The 21,475-nt window shown below is 44.6% G+C and overlaps 1 protein-coding gene and 1 pseudogene across 1 annotated transcript; one reads left to right on the top strand and one right to left on the bottom strand.

Annotated features, from left to right (window-relative positions):
• Positions 1-2,729: 2,729 nt before the first annotated feature.
• Positions 2,730-3,813, bottom strand: LOC146721286 (uncharacterized; annotated as a pseudogene).
• Positions 3,814-9,704: 5,891 nt separating this feature from the next.
• Positions 9,705-19,035, top strand: LOC114930779 (uncharacterized). The gene is made up of 4 exons (XM_085487180.1): positions 9,705-10,352; positions 17,825-18,069; positions 18,148-18,267; positions 18,404-19,035. Exons 1-4 carry the CDS (start codon positions 9,705-9,707, stop codon positions 18,834-18,836), a joined length of 1,446 nt encoding a protein of 481 aa, XP_085343306.1. The 3' UTR covers positions 18,837-19,035.
• The last annotated feature ends 2,440 nt before the right edge of the window (positions 19,036-21,475 follow it).

Below are 21,475 nucleotides of genomic sequence, written 5' to 3'. Positions count from 1 at the left end.
GGGAGTGAGAAGGAAGGAGACAGGGAGATTGGAAGAAAGGAGGCAGTGGAAAAGGGAGAAGAGGATACAAAGGAGGAGACGGGGGAGGATAAGGAAGAGAAGGAAAAAGAGGAACTGCAGGTGAGAGGGGAGAGAAGGGGAGGACAAAGTAAGGCGGAGGAGAGAAGAGGAGAGTGGTGGGAGCTAGTGAAGAGGGAAGAGGTCGAGAAGCAGGGGGGAAAAGATGACAAGGAAAAGGGAGCTAGGAAGAAAAAAGAAGAGGAAAGGGAGACGGAGGAAAAGGTAAAGTGGGGTGAAGGAAAGGAGATAGGAGGAAAAAAGGAGGGAGAAGGGAAAGTCAGCGGAAAGGAAGAAAGCAGAGAAGGAGAAGAAGAGAGAAGAAAAATAAAAACTTACCATTATCTTCTCCCCGGAGAACTCGATGAAAATGTAGGAGGAGATATTCTATGTGACCTGCTGCGTCGTTTTCTTTCTCACCACCAAAATAGTATCGCGACTCGATCACCTCACCCGCGATAATCACTAATTCGCGAAAAACACTAAAATGTCCTAGTCGGAATAATACCGCTAGCACAGCGTTGGGACATTCCTCCGCGAATTTTCCAAAAATTATGAAGCATTTGTCTTCACTCGCGCATGTTAATTCATATATATGCTTGGAAAAATTTTTTCCGCATGAACTCTGCGCTAGTGATAGACAAATTTCAATTACTTTTTTCAAACTCATTATTTGAAATTTAATAGTACACTTGCGTCGAATACGTGAGTACGCGAGAGACGAAATTCAAAAAATGTAACTAGCTAACTTAACTCCGAGAGCCGTATTTATACATGTTTATGGAAATCAAAATGGGGGATTTTCAGGTAACTTTTTCGATTTATTTTATCTTTTTTATCTTTTTTCTCATAGACGTGTATTCTTACCCATGTTTTATATATATATATATGGTAATCTTTACTTAGATACAGAAAATATTTAATCTAGGGCGATATTTACTTAATTACGAAAAGTTTATAGAAATCAAGATGAGGAATTTTCAGGTATCTTTTCTCGATTTTATTTTATCTTTTTTTATCTTTTTTTTATCTTTTTTCTCATAGCCGTGTATTTTTACCCATGTTTTATATATATATATATATATATATATATATATATATATATATTGTATATATGTATATATAAATGTATGTATGTATAGGGTGTCCTGCAACTGATGTCCACAGTGAAACTTATATTTGTATTCTTGAGATCATTCCAAAAATAAACATGATTTTGAAATTTTCAAGATTTTCTCCATCTATAAATTTTTTGCGATATTCTAATAATACCCCCCTCATTCTTATTCAACATTTATGGGGTTCAGTTTTTATAAAATTTTTTTACATAAATAAATAAATATATATATATATATATATACAGGGTGTCCGGTAATGGTCGCCTCAACCGTCGTGTGCAGGTAGAGTAAGTTAAACCGAATAGGAAAGTCCTCTACCGTTTTGCGAATTTCGCAATAATTATTGTGTTATTAAATAAAAAAGATCGGCCAATCTAAGCGCGCGACGAGATGAGACGGCCCCCTGTCACACGATACACGGCGCGCGGCAAAGCGGAGGGAGGAGCGAACGCGATGGCTACGAACGGCGCGTAACGCTAAAGCTCCGCGACAACTATTTTCTCTCTTTCCCTTTTCATCTCACTTTCTTTACTAAAAACGAATCTTTTTATTTTCAAAATGGCATCTTGATTAATTATTGTAAAGTACAGTTTTGAAAAATTAATAATCGCATTGACATCATTTTCGACGATGTATCTCATTAAAATTTAACATGCATACAAAGCAAAATAAGAGTCTGATGCAAATCACACCATACACGGAGAGAATTTTCTCTTATTAGAATTTATCCTGAAAATCATGGTAATCGTGGGATAATATGGTGTAGGAACAATTTTATAAGAGTTTCTCTGATTAATATTTACTACATTAAAAATTATTAATATGAACATAGTAAAATTAATCGAGTACATTTTTTATTTTATTGTGGTAGATATTAATATTTTTATTGTGGTAAATATTAATCAGAAAAATTCTTATAAAATTCTTCCAGTACCTTACTGTCCCACGATTACCATGATTTTCAGGGTAAATTTTAAGAGAAAATTTTTTATGTGTAGTATTCGGATACGTTTTATCAAAATTTACGTTTTTAAAATAATCAATAAATGATAATAAATGATATCATTTATGATAATAACGTTCCTCACTCACTCACTCACTCTCTCTTTCTCTCTCTCTCCCTCTCTCATTATTATCATTTATTGATTATTTTAAAAAACGTAAAATTTTGATAGGATGTATTCGAATACTATACAGAGAAAATTTTTTCTTAAAATTTACTCTAAAAATGATGGTAATCGTGGGACAATGGTATTGAAAGAATTTTATAAGAATTTTTCTGATTAATATTTACTATAATAAAAATATTAATATCTATCACAATAAAATAAAAAATATACTCGATAAATTTTACTATGTTTATATTATAATAATTTTTATTTTTATCATAAATGATAATAACGTTTCTCTCTCTTTAGTTCTCTCTCTCTCTCTCTCTCTCTCTCTCTCGGCATAGAAAATATTTGTTATTCTTTCCGCACCACCTTGCGGTAGATAACACGGCGCATTTTTTTTAAAGTGGTATCCCCAGTAGGTCTAATCCACTCTCATATTTTAATTTAATAATTGTTCGAAGTGCCTTCCTCGTTCTTGCGAACAGAGTTCAGCCCTTCGAACAATATTACGCGTTGCGCGATACGCCATTTCTGGAGTAATGGTAGCAAAAGCTGCGAGAATTGCTTCCCGTACTTCAGCTTCTGTACCATCATATGCTCGACTAAATCTTTAATGTGACCCCACACGAAATAATCGAGCACATTAAGATCTGGCGATCGCGCCGGCCAGATGATCGGGCCGCCTCGACCTATCCATCTCTCTGGATAATGCGCGTTTAAAAAATCGCGCACTTGTCGAGAAAAGTGCGCAGGAGCCCCGTCTTGTTGAAAAATGAGTTCCGCTCTATCGCGAAGAGGAACATCTTCGAGAAGAGCAGGTAACTCATTTTGGAGGAAATTAAGATAGATCGCTCCATTTAAACGGGGTGGAAGAAAATATGGCCCAATCTAAAAAAATAAAATATTAAAAAAAAATGATTTGTTAAACTCGCGAAAGAAAATTTTTTTGCTTACTAACAAGTAAATTTACTACTTACTATTTGGTTCGCTTTTATTCCTGCCCATACATTTATCGCCCAGCGATATTGATAAGCGCGTTCTCGAACGGCATGCGGGTTTTCTTCTGCCCATTGCAGAAAATTGTGTGAATTAAAACGTGGCTTCGTCAGTCTATAAAATTCGATCGGGGAAAAAATTATTTCGTCGATACTGCGCAAGAAATTCTGTGTGTTTTACCGACTATTAATATTTATTAAAAATAACGCAAAAAAATATGAAATAAAGATAATAAAAATACCTTCACAAAAATAGACGCGCTGTTCGTCATCTCTCGGTAAAAGTTGCTGTACTCGCTGATGATGATACGGATGCAATCCATTTTGACGTAGAACATGATGCACCACGTATCGCGAGAGACCGAGCATCCGAGATACACGGCGCACACTGGTCCTGGGGTTTTCTTCGAACGCTCGCAGGATTCTCTCTTCTTCTCGTACGTGATAACGTACTGGTGCCCCCACGTTTCGTCGATTTGGCATCACAACTCCTAGTGTTTCTCTGGCGCGTTGAACACAATTCAAAATTGTTTTATAATATGTGTGACGACCCGATTAGCCGTCACTAGTCGCCCGCGCTCGTGTAAACGGCCCCTTTCACACGAATACGTTGGGAATCCGCCTTTTCGCCCCCACCCGTCACTCGACCCCCTCCAAGCTAGTCTTAGAGTGGGGTGGCCGACGGGTATAAAGAGCGGCGCAGCCGAGACTTCGACACCAGTCCCGTCCTGGTCCCTCGAGCGTACTCAGGGATCACTCCTCAACTCCCACACTCCAAATCACCCCGGCCGACGAGCGTTCTCGTCGTGCAGGCCGAGCGTTCTCGGTCACCGGGTCCTGTCCGTAACTCACCCCGGCCGACGAGCGTTCTCGTCGTGCAGGCCGAGCGTCCTCGGTCACCGGGTCCTGTCCGTAAATCACCCCGGCCGACGAGCGTTCTCGTTGTGCAGGCCGAGCGTTCTCGGTCACCGGGTCCTGTCCGTAACTCACCCCGGCCGACGAGCGTTCTCGTCGTGCAGGCCGAGCGTCCTCGGTCACCGGGTCCTGTCCGTAAATCACCCCGGCCGACGAGCGTTCTCGTTGTGCAGGCCGAGCGTTCTCGGTCACCGGGTCCTGTCCGTAACTCACCCCGGCCGACGAGCGTTCTCGTCGTGCAGGCCGAGCGTTCTCGGTCACCGGGTCCTGTCCGTAACTCACCCCGGCCGACGAGCGTTCTCGTCGTGCAGGCCGAGCGTCCTCGGTCACCGGGTCCTGTCCGTAAGTCACCCCGGCCGACGAGCGTTCTCGTCGTGCAGGCCGAGCGTTCTCGGTCACCGGGTCCTGTCCGTAAATCACCCCGGCCGACGAGCGTTCTCGTCGTGCAGGCCGAGCGTCCTCGGTCCCCGGGTCCTGTCCGTAAATCACCCCGGCCGACGAGCGTTCTCGTCGTGCAGGCCGAGCGTCCTCGGTCACCGGGTCCTGTCCGTAAATCACCCCGGCCGACGAGCGTTCTCGTCGTGCAGGCCGAGCGTCCTCGGTCACCGGGTCCTACCTGAAAGTCACCGGCGCCCGACGGAGCTCGCCCTTCTCAGGGCGCCCGTACGCGTGTCCGCGTTGGAAACTCTAGCAATAAGTCGTGTCCGCGTCCGTATAATCTGGTCGCGTCTCGTCCGTAATATTTCTATCCGTCAATCCTAGCAATAAGTCGTGTCCGCGTCCGTATAATCTGGTCGCGTCTCGTCCGTAATATTTCTATCCGTCAATCCTAGCAATAAGTCGTGTCCGCGTCCGTATAATCTGGTCGCGTCTCGTCCGTAATATTTCTATCTGTCAATCCTAGCAATAAGTCGTGTACGCGTCTGTATCATCTGGTCGCGTTTCGTCCGATTATACTGTGCTGTGTATAATGGTTTGAATCACGGGAGAACCACAGGAAGGTGGCCCCGAATAAACTCTACTTTTACCAGAGCAACCGTGTGTCATTGTAAATCTGAGTCTCCCCTCTTCCCGAATCCTGGCACCGACGAGCCGATCCGTGGCGTCGGGAAAGGTGCTTCGTTACATGGCGCCCGAACAGGGACCTGACTCGACCGTCTGAGACTCCGGTTTGCAATCCACATGCTTGGGTGGATCTACCGCCTAGATAAAGAGAAAGCCGTCCGATACCTCGCCACCCGCGATCTAGACCCAGAAGGGAGATTAATCGACCTCCGCCGCCGCATAAGAGACCACGTAATGGCCAATCAGCCAAACACCGGAGCGGCCGAAACGCTCCACGCGCCGCTTAGCCGCGAAGAACGTTACCGGAGTGCACGCGGAACCCCCGAACCACCAGAAGCCGACCCGGCTAAGGCCCTCAACCAGATACGCAAATGGGGATGCCATTTTGATGGTAAGGACCCCCTCGCTTTCCTCGAGCATCTGGAGGAACTCAGTGTGGCCTATGGTCTGGAAGACCACAATCTTCTCACCGGTCTGTCCGAGCTGTTAAAGGGCGACGCCCTTCTGTGGTGGCGAAACACCAGAGAACAGTGGTCCACATGGGCCGGGTTCCGAAAGGATTTCTTGGCCCAGTATCTATCACCCGGGTACAAACGACAATTACGACGGGAAATACAAGGCCGGCGACAGAAGCCAGGAGAGGCGTTTACGCGATACGCTACCGCCGTACAGACAATGATGCGTCGGGCTGGCGGCTACACTAGCCAGGAACGGCTCGAGCAATTATACGAAAACGCCGACCCGGAACTCCAGCTATACGTTCGATTGGACGAACTGCACTCCGTTTCCGCGCTATGCAGTCGTGCCGCCGAGTGGGAGGAAATCCACCGGCGTCGCCAAGAACAACGCCGCGAAACATTACGGTCCACCGAGGCGAATCTTGCCGCCACTACCTATGACCGTGCGAGTTGCTGTTGGCAATGCAAACAGCGAGGGCACACACGACTCGACTGTCGCCGCCCAGCACGGAAGTTCTGCTCGCAGTGCGGGAAGGATGGCGTCCTAACGCGAGACTGCCACCCTCCGACGGAAAACGACCGGCGGGTCGGAAACGAGGCGGCCATCGTCCGACCCGCGTCCAGATAGAGTACACACCGCGGCCGCATTTACCAGTCCAGATTCACCGATTCAACACCTGGGCACTTCTCGATTCCGGATCCGAAGTGTCGTTTGTGAACGCCGCCATGGCCAAACGCTTGTCTGATCGCGGCCTCCAGATCCAGCCGTCCGAAGAACCGGTCAACTTAGCCGACGGCTCCAAGGCACCCACCTCCGGTTCGATCCGCTTCGCCATCCGAGTCGGCCCTCGCTCTGTCCGCCACCGCTTCCAGGTCCTGGATAACCTCAGCAGCGAGGTACTAATCGGAGTCGACCTATGGGCTCGGTTACGCATTACGCTGCCGCCTCCCCCATCCAACCGACCAGGGAGGACGGCTCCGGCCCAGGTGGCGTCTGTCTACGGCAAACTGTCCGCCGGAATCTCCCCACGCTCACCAGAGGAAGACCAGCGTTTCCGGCAGTTCTTGGATACCGAACTCCGGTTATTTGAGTCCGTGCAGGGGCCCACCGATCGCACCAAACACCAGATCAGATTGCGGCCTGGAGCCCCAATAAAGCAGAGATACCGACCCCGTAATCCGGCCATGCAGGCCGTCATTGATAGCGAGGTGAATAAAATGTTGGAAGCCGGAGTGATCGAACCGTCCAACAGCGCCTGGAGTTCCCCCGTAGTCCTCGTCAAGAAGAAGGATGGAGGACACCGATTCTGTATCGATTTCCGCAAGTTGAATCAAGCCTCCGACAAAGATGCCTACCCACTGCCGCACATCCTCGCTACCCTCGATAAGCTCCGAGGGGCCCAGTACCTTTCAACACTAGACTTAAAGGACGGATATTGGCAGGTGCCACTAGATCCGGTCAGCCGTCCAGCCACCGCCTTTACAATTCCTGGGCGAGGACTCTACCAATTTAAAGTCATGCCTTTTGGGTTACATTCGGCACCGGCCACGTTCCAGCGGTTGCTGGATAGTGTCCTCGGCCCGGAACTCGAGCCACACGTATTGGTCTACCTCGACGACATCATCGTAGTCAGCTCGTCACTGGAGACCCATATGGAACATTTGGCCGAGGTCTTCAGACGGTTGAGACAAGCGCGCCTCCGCCTTAACCCACAGAAGTGCCACTTCTGTTGCAGCCGTCTCAAATATTTGGGGCATATAGTGGACAAAGACGGCATTCCGAACTGACCCAGACAAGGTCAGCGCGGTAGCCGCGTGGACGACCCCGACAACCGTACGTCAAGTGCGCCAATTCCTCGGCGTCGCCTCCTGGTACCGCCGTTTTGTACCAGACTTCTCCACCACCGCCGCACCGTTGACACGCTTGACCCAAAAAAGAGCACGTTTTGCGTGGGGACCAGAAGAAGAAAAAGGCTTTCGACGAGCTGAAGCGGGCGCTCACCACCGCACCAGTTCTTGCTTGTCCCGATTTCAGCCGACCATTCACCCTCCAGACCGACGCCAGCACGTGTGGGCTAGGTGCCGTGCTCACCCAAGAACTATCCGAAGGCGAACGCGTCATTGCCTACGCCAGCCGTACACTAAATAGCGCAGAAAGGAACTACAGCGCTACAGAGCTAGAATGTCTGGCGGTAGTGTGGGGAATCCGTCGAATGCGCGACTATCTGGAGGGTTATCACTTCACGGTTGTCACCGATCACCAGTCGCTTCGATGGCTGCAGAGACTGGAAGCTCCCACCGGTCGCCTAGGGAGATGGGTATTCGAGCTTCAGCAGTACGACTATGACATCCGGTATCGTAAAGGAAAACTGAACATCGTGGCCGACGCTCTCTCTCGTCAACCCGAGGCCTGTGTCATACAAGCCGCTCCAGACTGTCAATGGTACCGCCGCCTTTATCACCAGGTACAACAACACCCGGCCGAACATGCGGACTACCGCATCCAGAACCGACAGTTGCATCGACACATCCTGCATGATCTCAACTTCCACGACTCGCCAAGCGAGGAGCAATGGAAACAGTGCGTCCCGAAACCCCAGCGCGCGGAAATACTGCACCGACTGCATGACGACCCGACCGCCGGACACTTTGGCATTGCGAAGACCATCGCACGAGTAGCGCGCTTATATTATTGGCCAGGAATGTTCCGCGACGTCACTCGATACGTCCGTGACTGCCGAAACTGCGCCACCCACAAGGCCGCACAAACCTTGCCGGCCGGGAAACTTCGAGCCACCAACGTCACGCACCCGTGGCAACAGGTCTCCATTGATCTGGTCGGACCATTGCCACGATCGACCAGTGGCCATACCTGGCTGCTGACCATGCAGGATCGATTCTCCAAATGGATAGAGATGACGCCGCTCCGCCAAGCCACCGCCGCCAATGTCACACGAGAAGTAGCTGGACGTATTATATATCGTCACGGCTGCCCGGACACCATCGTCTCTGATAACGGGACTCAGTTGAGATCGCACCAGCTCGAGGGATTACTACGATCCTTCGGGATCAAGCATAGAACCGCCCCCCGCCTACGCACCGCAGTGCAACCCGGTCGAGCGAGCCAACCGCACCATAAAGACCATGGTGGCGCAATATGTGGAAGGCCGACATCGCCGGTGGGATGAACACATTCCCCAGCTCCAGTTCGCTTTCAATACCGCACGACAAGAATCCACGGGATACACCCCGGCCTTTCTGATGTACGGCCGGGAGTTACAATCACCGCATCCCGACGACCGCCGCCCGGCAACGACCAGCAACGCTCCTGAAACAGTTCGACGTCGACTCGAAGACGCCTACGAAATTGTCAGAATCAACCTGGCCCGCGCCTTCCAACATCAACAGCGAAACTACGATTTACGTCGACGCGACTGGCGTCCACAAGTTGGAGACCGAGTATGGAAAAAGGAGCACCCGTTATCGAACAAAGAGCGCGGCTTTAATGCCAAACTAGCACCAAGATTTGGTGGCCCGTTGACGATCAGACGCATCATCTCCCCCGTCATCGTGGACCTGAAGGACGACCGAGGTCGATGGCATCGGCACGTCCACGTGAGGGACTTGAAATCCGCCTCCGAACCGCGTCCTGCGACCGAACCCTAGTCCGATACCCGAGCAACGCGCGCCGATTAACGCCGCCGGTCAACCGTTAGGCATGTTCGCGGTTTCGAATCAAAATACGTGGAGCGGCACTCTTCATGGTCCGCGTCTTGTCGAAAATCTTTGGCCGAATACCGGGAACGACATTCTTCATGGTCCGCGCTTTGCCACCCGGTCCCGAACCGAGAGCGGCACTCTTCATGGTCCGCGCTTTGCCACCCGGTCCCGCACCGGGAGCGGCACTCTTCATGGTCCGCGTCCAGATCACCGAGGGGTATAAAGAACGGGCACCCTTGGGTCGGAACTCATCCCGTCACGATGGAAACACCAAACGAAGAAGCAAACCAGCGCTCAAAAGAAAATCCGTCCGTTTCCGGACGAAATCTGCCCGTTTCCGGGCGAACCACCCGGCCAGTACCGGGAATAGGGCCCCGCATCCAGCGGTCCGACGCCGAGCAGCGACGTCGGAACTTGGTGCTCTTGGAGGCACCTCCGCCTCCCCCGGGCAGACGCCGACCTATCCCGGTGAACACCCGGCATCGACGACCACCGGTCCTCTCCGACTCCCCGGCCTCCACCGTCGCCGGCGTCACCAGGCCCACGACGACACCGGCCAGCGCACGCCAGCCCGCTCGACCATCCGCGAACCGATCGGTTCCCTCAACCGGCACCCGCCGACACACGCCATCCGCTGTCGCACCGCCAGCCACCACGCGCCAGTCAGCGACGCCTGACGAAGCGGACCAGCCAGCGCATCGCGCCAACACAGGCCAACAGGTGCGATCCCTTGTCGCGCCACCAGCCAGGGAGCCACCCCAACCGGCACCACGCCGACCTCCAACCGGCCAGGCCCCACCAGTGCCAGCACCACTCCCGGGACCGCCACGACCCATCCAGGTCACTCTGGGGGATGGCCAAACCGTCGACATACCGTACCACGCCGCCACCATCTCACGGCGGTATAAGGTACGCACCCCGACGGGCCGGTGGATCATCAGATTCGACCGACGAGGAAGACCACGAACGACCCGTCGAATAGCCACCCCCCCCCTAGAAAAGGAGGGTGATGTGACGACCCGATTAGCCGTCACTAGTCGCCCGCGCTCGTGTAAACGGCCCCTTTCGGGGCCACCACACGAATACGTTGGAAATCCGCCTTTTCGCCCCCACCCGTCACTCGACCCCCTCCAAGCTAGTCTTAGAGTGGGGTGGCCGACGGGTATAAAGAGCGGCGCAGCCGAGACTTCGTGACCAGTCCCGTCCTGGTCCCTCGAGCGTACTCAGGGATCACTCCTCAACTCCCACACTCCAAATCACCCCGGCCGACGAGCGTTCTCGTCGTGCAGGCCGAGCGTTCTCGGTCACCGGGTCCTGTCCGTAACTCACCCCGGCCGACGAGCGTTCTCGTTGTGCAGGCCGAGCGTTCTCGGTCACCGGGTCCTGTCCGTAACTCACCCCGGCCGACGAGCGTTCTCGTCGTGCAGGCCGAGCGTTCTCGGTCACCGGGTCCTGTCCGTAACTCACCCCGGCCGACGAGCGTTCTCGTCGTGCAGGCCGAGCGTCCTCGGTCACCGGGTCCTGTCCGTAAATCACCCCGGCCGACGAGCGTTCTCGTTGTGCAGGCCGAGCGTTCTCGGTCACCGGGTCCTGTCCGTAACTCACCCCGGCCGACGAGCGTTCTCGTCGTGCAGGCCGAGCGTTCTCGGTCACCGGGTCCTGTCCGTAACTCACCCCGGCCGACGAGCGTTCTCGTCGTGCAGGCCGAGCGTCCTCGGTCACCGGGTCCTGTCCGTAAATCACCCCGGCCGACGAGCGTTCTCGTCGTGCAGGCCGAGCGTTCTCGGTCACCGGGTCCTGTCCGTAAAATCACCCCGGCCGACGAGCGTTCTCGTCGTGCAGGCCGAGCGTCCTCGGTCACCGGGTCCTGTCCGTAAATCACCCCGGCCGACGAGCGTTCTCGTCGTGCAGGCCGAGCGTCCTCGGTCACCGGGTCCTGTCCGTAAATCACCCCGGCCGACGAGCGTTCTCGTCGTGCAGGCCGAGCGTCCTCGGTCACCGGGTCCTACCTGAAAGTCACCGGCGCCCGACGGAGCTCGCCCTTCTCAGGGCGCCCGTACGCGTGTCCGCGTTGGAAACTCTAGCAATAAGTCGTGTCCGCGTCCGTATAATCTGGTCGCGTCTCGTCCGTAATATTTCTATCCGTCAATCCTAGCAATAAGTCGTGTCCGCGTCCGTATAATCTGGTCGCGTCTCGTCCGTAATATTTCTATCTGTCAATCTTAGCAATAAGTCGTGTACGCGTCTGTATCATCTGGTCGCGTTTCGTCCGATTATACTGTGCTGTGTATAATGGTTTGAATCACGGGAGAACCACAGGAAGGTGGCCCCGAATAAACTCTACTTTTACCAGAGCAACCGTGTGTCATTGTAAATCTGAGTCTCCCCTCTTCCCGAATCCTGGCACCGACGAGCCGATCCGTGGCGTCGGGAAAGGTGCTTCGTTACAAGCGTTGGCATCAATGTCACTCCTCTATAGTTTTCCACTTTATTCCCCGTTCCCTTTTTCAACAGTGGCACTATTATCCCTTCTTTCCACCTCTCCAGCCATCCTTCTCCTCTCCATACTCTGTTGCACATTTCCTATACCCACTCTTCTACCCTCTCCCCTCCATATTTCCATACCTCACTCGGTATCCCATCCTCCCCCGCTGCTTTTCCTTTCTTCAGTTTTCCCAGCATCCTCTTCACTTCCTCCCTGCTTATCTCCTGCTCCTCATCTCTCTCCCTTTTTTATTTTCCTCCTCTTACAACTTTTACCTCTATCCCTCCCAATAAGTCCATGAAGTATTCCTTCCATTCCTCCGCCTTTATCTCCTCATTCACCCCTTCTCTCTTTTTCCTTTCCCTGTTTATAATCTTCCATACTTCTCCTTCCGTTCTTGCCTCTATCGCCTCCTTGTACCATCTTAGCCTCTCCTCCTCCCTTTTTCCTTTACACATTAGCCTATATTCCGCCCTTACTTTTCTATATCCTTCTCCTCCTCCTCCTTTTTTCCTCCATTCCCTTAACTTTTTCCTCACTTCTTTCCTCTTCTCCTCACATTCCTCGTCCCACCACCCTTTCCTTTTCCCTTCTCCACTCTCTTTTTCTCCTTCTCTCAATTCCTCTTCTATTCTTCCTATTTTTTCCTCTAGCTCCTCTTCAATCCCCTCCTTCCACCCCTCTCCCCACTCTATTTCCTCTCTTATTCTTTCTCCTCCCCTCTTTGTCCATCTCCCTCTTTTTCTTATTCCTTTTCCCTCCCCCCTTTTTCCCTTTTCAGCTCCTCCTCTTCTTTCTAGCGTTACAATCAATGGGTGATGGTCCGATTCTATGTTATCTCCCACCTCCATTCTCTTTATCCTTTCCTTTACTCTATCCTCTCCCACCACATAATCTATTACCGATTCCCCTCTTCCTCCTGTATATGTGTACTCCCCCTTTCTATCCCCTCTTATCCCTCCGTTAAAAATTCCCCATCCCACCTCTTCCAACTCTTTTATCAACTTCTTCCCTTCCTCATTAACTTTCTTGTCCTTCGATCTTCTTTCTTCTTCCTCCTCCCCTCCTATCACTCCCCCCTTCTACCTGTCCTTGCGTTGAAATCTCCTCCCAAAATCGTCCATTTATTTTCTTCTTTCTCTTCCATCCATTCCTTCATTTCCTCCAATTTCCTTTCCATGTCCCCGTTGATGTATACGCCTATTACCCTCCACTTCTCTCTTTCTACTTCTAAATCCGCCATCATTATTCCCTCCTCCTTTTCTCCCATTCCTGATACTTTTATCTTCCCCCTCTCCTCCCTTACCCCCATGATCATTCCCCCCATCGGTCTTCCTTTCTTCTTTCTCTTCTTTGCTACTTGCTTCTCCCATCTATATCCTTTCGGTAACCTCTTTTTAATCGCCTCCCACCCCCTTTCCTCTATCCATGTTTCCATCATCACCACCACCTCCCAATCTTCTATTTCCTTCCAGAACTTTATAAAAAGTTATTCATTATATTATATTATACTTATATTTTTCAGAGTATCAATAATACAGTCATAAAATATAATTTCTTTCTTTACTTGAATAATGACATAATATGTTATTTCGCTATAATAAAAAAAAATTATTTTATTAAAATAAAGAAATGTTTAATTAAATAAAATTAAAATATATAAATTAATAAAAATTTAAAATTATAAGTTATTGCTAAAATTATAATTTTACTATAAATATAAAATTATAAAAACTATCAATATTGGTAATATTTAAAAGACGTATTTTTTGTATTTTACATTCTAAATTGTAGTTAAAATTATATATAACAATAAAATATTAAATTTCGTTCGCCAGGAATGAAATACTAAGGTAGTAGATATTAAACTGACTACACTGGCTGTCTATTCGATTTGTTAAACTATATTTATTGACGTTTCGACCATACGGGTTGTGGTCCTTTTCAAAATTACAATAGAAGCATTAATGAGTTACTGCATATCGTTATTGACATTTAAAAGTATGCTCCGGTGAGACTTAACTTAAGATCGGATGGTAAATTAACTGCGTTTCACTTGTGTCATCTTGCTACGACTGAGCACACTGTACTGAAAATTATATATATAATAATTCTACTTAATTATTTTAGTTGTAATTACGTATAATCAAATTAAATAAATAGTAAATAAATGTGAATAATTATGTGTGTAAAATATGATGTATTTATTGATAAAATGCTACAAATCTTTGATAAAAAAATTCCAAAAAAATATATAATTAATTCTTAATTAAATAATTATTTATCACACGCGCGTACTTACGCACGCGCACACAAACACACACAAACACATATACACAAAAATACACACACATGCACACACATGCACACACATGCACATACACATGTACGTACACACGCACACTTGCACGCACGCACGCACAGTATAAAATTAAAATATCTATACTGATTCAAATTTTAAGTTATAAATTATTGCTAAAATTATTGATTAAATTATGCTAAAGTCATAAAATTATTATGAATTATTATAAAATTATAAAAAAATGTCAATATTTTAAATATTTTTCTAAATACTAAAAGATTATCATTTTCTACATTGTTTTTACGTTCTTATTTGTAGTTAAGATTATATAATATCTTATTTGTAGTTAAGATTATATAATAATTATAGTTATAGTTAATTATTTTTAATTCAAAATTGCAAGCTGTCAAACGAACATTGCATCGCTCATCGTCGCGCACTTCACGTCAACTTGCGTCGCGAGATCGATCGCGTCGCCACGACCAATCACGATCGGAATAAAGCGGCAACAATGGGATCGCGATTTTCGGCAAACTTCCTGGTATCACAGAGATTTTACTGTAGGGATAATGCTGGACGAATATGACTTTGCTTTTCCTTTAATTCTAACATATTTAATATTTTCCTTTTTTTTTGCATTTCTTGCGTGAAAAAACTGTTCATATATTTCTGTTATAACTTGATTATCTTTATCGTCATTATACATTTCATTTATTAAAATAGTTAAAAATACTTTGAAACTCATGTCTCTCTACTTCACACTTACATACAACAGTAAAAATTATTTGACAGTTTTGAATTTGCGCGTATAGAAAAAAATCAACACGTTTTAGTGACATGGTTGCTGGTACCTATACCAAAAATAGTTCCGCCTCTACCAATAACAACCACGGTACATGTACCAAACAGTCGCCAAAAATCGCCTATTATAAAATTTAGAAATTCTGGTGCTTTTGTGCATGCATTCTGATATGGGATCTAATTTTATGCAGCTATCCCGTGAATTAGGTATTTCGACAGAAAATTCAACATTTTTAGTAAATGAAGAGGAAATTTTTTATATTTTTGATACTCCTTATTTAATGAAAGCAACTCGTAATAATTTATTAAAATATAATTTTAAATTTGATAATAAAGTTGCTTCATAAAATCATATAATCCAATTTTATAATAGAGATTCTAAACAATGAATAAAAATGGCTCCTCATCTAACAAAATATCATATTGAACCAAATTCCTTTCAACGAATGAAAGTAAAATATGCTGTCCAAATATTTAGCAATCGGGTAGCTGCAGGTATATGCACGCAAATGTCGTTTGGTTTTCTTCCAAGTGAAGCAGTTGGCATAATAGAACTTATTGAAAAATTAGATAAATTATTTGATATTATAAATTCATTTGCTTTAAATAATCCAAAAGAATATGGAGAAATTTATACTGGTAGTGAGAAACAAAAAGAGTTCTTAGAGAAAATGTTACATCTTTTCAAATATATTACAATAATTAATGCCAACGGTTCACGTGTTAATGTAAATATTAAATGTTTTCAGTGCTGGCAGATTACAATTAATAGTATAATGCAGTTATGGGATAAAAAATTAAAATTTTTAAATTTTCCTTATCTTCGAACACGAAGAATTAATCAAAATTGTGTCGAAAATTTCTTTGATACTATTATGCAACAAGGTGGTAATTCTCTGAATCCGACATCGATTCAATTTATGCGTGCCTTTAAAAAATTACTCAGTATTAAATTTCTACAGCATTCTGAATCTCAAAATTGTGCTCATGATAATTACCAAATGTTAAATTTTATTAAGAAGCCGTGTTCAAGTAAATGTTTAAATCAAACTATTCCACTTTTGCCACGTAAAATTTTAGATATCCCAAACCATGATTACTATTCCATGGATCTGCCAGAGGAGAATGCGTTTACATATGTGTGTGGATGTTTGATTAAAAAGTGTATGGAAATTCATTCCTGTAATACATGTATATTATATGTAAATGAAAATAACGCTGTTTTAGAGGACACTATATTATATTGTTCTTTTCGAGCTTATTCTAATGAAGAAAATAATTTATATGGCAATTTAAACATACCAAATAGCAATTTTTGTTTTTAAATCCATCAATTAGAAGAATTATTTGTAAAAAATTTTGAAAATAATTGTTTTAAAAGAAATATTGGCAATTATCTTTTTTATTTAGTGCAAACTATACTTTTTGAATTGCTATGCCAAGATTTTTTTTACTAATTTTTTGATAAAATTATTTTTACGTACGTGTATATATTTTACATTAACACAGCATAATAAATCATGCAAAAGCATTAGTAAGAAAAATAGGAAACTTCTAAATGTGAAACATTTATAAATCTTAATATTAAGTATACAGTCTTATAGCCTGTCTTATATATGTTAAATTTATATATACAGTCTTATTTTCATAATAAAAAGTGTGATTGCGCTTTAAATGAAATATTAATATTTATAACATTTGCTTTATATATATCATACATTAACATTATTAACAACTTGATCTTATATATACATAATTTTTTATTAAAATTAATTTATTTTACATGTAGTAATATACTAAAAAGAGAGCAAAAATGAAGAAAAAGTGAAAAAAAAGTTCAGATGACAGTACTGTTATACTCGCTGATTTCGCGCATGCGTACTCCATTTTATGTTACACAAACATCAAAGGTGCCGACAGAGAGTTGTGCTATTGTATATACTGTGATATTACTTCTATAACAACTGTGGAACGCTAGCGAATTTTAAGTAACACTTACTGTAAACGCATTTTAATTAAGCGAAGAACTGTAGTGACATTGGTGCAACTGAACTTAAGACGTTTCAATAAATAAAATCTTATATAATACAAATTTAAACAATTAAAAAATGCGTAAAAAGATTTAAAACCTAGAACATTAGGTTTGTTCTTCTTGCTTACACTTCGTACACTATCGTGTAAAGTGTACACTTTGGCGTTCTTCTTGTCGGAAATGACGTAGAGTTGTGCGATTACACTGGATTACACGCTGTTCGTCTTGAAAAGTGGATCACACTTTTATGACGAATTTTACACTGGTTTACACGAGCCTGAGAGGTGGTGTACGCAGTGTAAAGTTACACTAAGAGGTTATAGTTTCCCACGATTGCTTCCTAATTTTATTTTTTACAATGGAAGAAGTCGTATAAGTGCCTAAAACGGCAATAGTATTTCGAAATGCCGATGAATCAATAATTATTGATGAAGAAGGTTACATAACATGCCAAACCGACAGTATGTATACATTTTTAATTGTTTTATTTACATATGTGTTTTGTTAATTGTATGTATACATTTTTAATTGTTTTATTTACATGTGTATCATGTTAATTTGTAGGTGGGCTAACTTTTAAAATACACACTTCCGAAATAGATTTGAATGGTCCACCCATTACATGTACTGTGGATAACGAAAAAGTTTTAATAGTATTAACATCTACACACAGAACAATAGACACACCGGACACTAACATTTCCAATCAAGAAAATCAGAAGCCAAACGTCATTCAACACAATTTTGAAATTTTTACATGAAATGATGCGAATACCAAACTATTTTTATCACTCTACAAGGAGAAGAAAGAATTAGTTAGTTCTAGAAGAATTAAAAATTTTAAAGAAATGTGGAAGCGTATAAGCGACGAGATGAGAAACTCGGGATACGACGTGACTCCTATACAAGTGGAAAATAAATGGAAGACTTTAGAAAGACAATATAAAAAAGTTATTTCCAATAATAATAAGACAGGAAGAGGGCGGATTACCTGTAGTTACCAAACGTTTACGTATAGCTAAAATTGAAATAATAATAAATCATAATAAATTGATGCTTTATTTTTACTTACATGCTTTTACAGGGAACTGACAGAAATTTTGGGAAAGAGCCACAAAATAGTTCCACTTGCTGTGGCGGGTCCGGAAATAAGAGTAATGGTCCGAAATAGTATATCAGATCTCAGGACTTTATTGAATAACAGGTTTGTTTCGTAAATACTAATATCATCTATGAATTGTGATTTAAGTATATTTATTATTGCATATTTTGAAAATTGTTCATATATTTACATATATTATCATTAATTTTTGGAAATTAATTTTATTTTTTAACTTTAGTGCGCCGATTTTAATGCCAGGATCGACAACAATTGTAATACCAACCACATCAAACGTAGAAAGAAGAGAGGAACCTGAAGGTATGCCTGTGGCTGATGAAAGTGAAGTAGTAACCGTACCTGAAAATGCCAACCTCGTTGCTGTTGCTAAAAAAAGAATCGTCACTGGAACAACGGCAAAGGCATTGCAACAGTGCCAAAAAGAGATGCAAGAATACAGGAAGACACTCGAAAAACGCGATGAAAATCAAGATAAAATGTTATCACAAATCCTGGAAACCTATAAATCAATAAAAGATAGACAAGAAGAACATTTGACCGCAATAGAAAACCACAGAAAGGAAACTATTCAACAAAGACAACGAAGAAACGACTTATTGGAAGAAAAAAAAAATTCATTGAAAGAATTTTTAAATTTATTTTTAAAAAATTAACCAGTGTGACGTGGCGACTCTTCTTTTCAGTAAATTTAGCCGACGATTATATTATTTTATTCCATTTATTTTCCACTTGTATTGCAGTCACGTCATATCCTTAGTTTTTCATTTCGTTACTTATGCGTTTCCACATTTCTTGTACAGTGTTGAAAACAGCTTTGTATTATATTTGTGAAGTTTATTGTTTATTGTTGATTTAATGGAACAATTTAATAAAAGAATTTTTATATTAATATGAAATAAGGATTTTTATTGAAAACACATTTATTATTTATAATTCACAAATAATATAATATATAAGGCCTTTAAAAGATAAATTTACATAATTCTTATTTAAATAGAATGTACAATAATTGAGACATTTATTGTGCTGCGAGTTGTCTACATATTTCATCTCTAAGTTCTCGTCCCTGTTGATTATCCTGCGGTATTGCATTATCTCCAACCATATTAATCAGTGCATTTACAGCATCAGGATCAGGTTGATTTTCATCGGGAGGTGGTTCAAATAACTGTAAATCATTAGCATTCGCCATATTGTGCAAAACACAACATGCATGCACAACCTGAACCATTCGAACAATGTCTCGTAACTTAAAATGGTACAATTGACGAAATCGCTGTTTCAGATTACCAAATGCATTTTCGATAATAACTCGACATGAACTCAATCTTTGGTTAAAATTGATTTGAGCTCGTGTCAAATGTCCGTTATCTCTATACGAAACAATCAAACCGTTGTAAACAGGGATACGCACTATCTCCAATTGCGCGCTCCATCCATTCTTCATGGCCCTCCCTGGTCCATGCTAGCAATATAGAAGGTAAGAAATGGAGGACACACCAGCGCTTCCCGTCGAAGACCCGGTGGCGCTGCCTCGCCAACACCCGGCGTTCCACGCCACCACGAAGTCAGCGCTCCTCGCCACGAAGCCGGCGCTCTTAGCCAAAACGCCGGCGCTTACCGCCAAGGATCCGGCGTCTTCCGCCACAATGCCAGCGCTCTACGCCACTACTCCACATCTCTCAGCGAGATTCCGACGTGACCTCATCCTTGTCCGGGGTGGTACGCCAAAATCCCAACAATAGGCCGCCGAGGAATATACGCATCCTGACGGACGTCCCTCTGCCTCGAAGCGACATTCGGCGCCCGAACTCCGGTGCTGCACTCCCTAAGTCCGGCGCCAAACGCCATCGTTCCGGTACTAAACACCGCGGCCAGGGAAAGGCCGATTCCGACGTCAAAGGTCTCGCCTACGGGACTATAGCCGAAGGAGACGTCTCGAAAGGTGACCCCTCCAACCTCAGTTCCTGATACTACCATATCAGAACTGGAGTTGGACCTGCATCCATCGTCGCCAATTAGCCTCTCCTCGACCGACGGGAGCCCGAAATGACCTTGGACATCTCGTTGTTTAACGTCGGTCATCAGCAGTACTCTGCCTAGATCGACCCGGACGATCGAGATACAGAATGAGGAGTGGAAAAATCGAGACCAGGAGAAGACCACGGAAGATCTATAAGCAGTTCCTTGCAAGGAGACGCAAGACCAGGAAAAAAAAACCCGGAAACGTGGGGGCCAGCGACTACGTTCCTATTGATTTTTCTCGTAAAATGTAGCTCGCTCCTCCCATCGGGCGATGCGGCTTAGCCAATGGCAAGAGAGATATGCCGGGGAAGTACCGGAGACAATCTGTTCTTGGTAGAGATTGCGACGGTTAAGTCCCGGAGAGATGACTTCTTAGTAGTGATAGCGGCGTTCCTTTGATGACTCATCGCCGGGCGCTTCGACTTTCCTTATCGTATTCTTAGTAGCGATAGCGGTGCTTCTTTGGTGACTCATCGCTATGCGGCTTGCAACGGGCCTTGCAGGTTGCAACGTGTTATTGGCTGGTAATGTTAGTCTTCATATTTGTCGTTAGTCGGTAAGGTAATTTCCTACTTAATCATCTGTAGTTGGTAAGTCAAGTTCCTGTTTTATCATTGGTCGGTAATGTCAATTTTTATAACGTCGTCGGTCGGTAAGGTAGTAGTTCCGTCTTTAACGGCGGTGATCGGTATTGAGGGATTCGTTTGTGTTATATGCTGCTCAGTAAAGCATCGCCTAAAGAATAGTTCTACATATTCGTGGCTGTATGAAGTGTGTAAAACACTCAGGGGTTGGAGCGTACGACGGGTATAGTATAATTAGGGGTTATGGACATACAATGTGTACGGTGCCTAGGGGCTCGCAAGTATAAATGGTGCAGCGTATACAGGGGCATTAGTAGCATGCAATGCGTACGGTGTTTCAGGGGTTAGAACATACATTCGTTGTCTGATTTAGGCGCGCTTATTCTCTAACTTTTATGTTTCCTAACGAATGATCCGGAGCAAAGCACCCTTGTTAATTATGCTTTTTATGATAAAAATATTATTAAAAAGTGCGTTGCTACTCCCGTTGTCATTTGTGAGAAGACATGTTTTATCTTATAAGTAATTATATGTGAGATTAAATATTTGTTAATACCGGTCTTTCATGTAGGTTAGAGATTGTCATGACTAATATGTTAAAGAATAAAATTTTGAAAAAGATTGAGACTTTGAAATTTGTCTGGACGTTACAATGGAAACCTTTTCGAAGGCCGAATCGGGGG

Source organism: Nylanderia fulva, unplaced genomic scaffold (genome assembly GCF_048542155.1).
Source record: "Nylanderia fulva isolate GAGA-0341 unplaced genomic scaffold, ASM4854215v1 Scaffold504, whole genome shotgun sequence".
In the NCBI taxonomy this organism is placed as follows: Eukaryota; Metazoa; Arthropoda; class Insecta; order Hymenoptera; family Formicidae; genus Nylanderia; species Nylanderia fulva.
The sequence above is the reverse complement of the archived record's forward strand: the minus strand, read 5'-3'. Positions and strand labels throughout refer to the sequence as shown.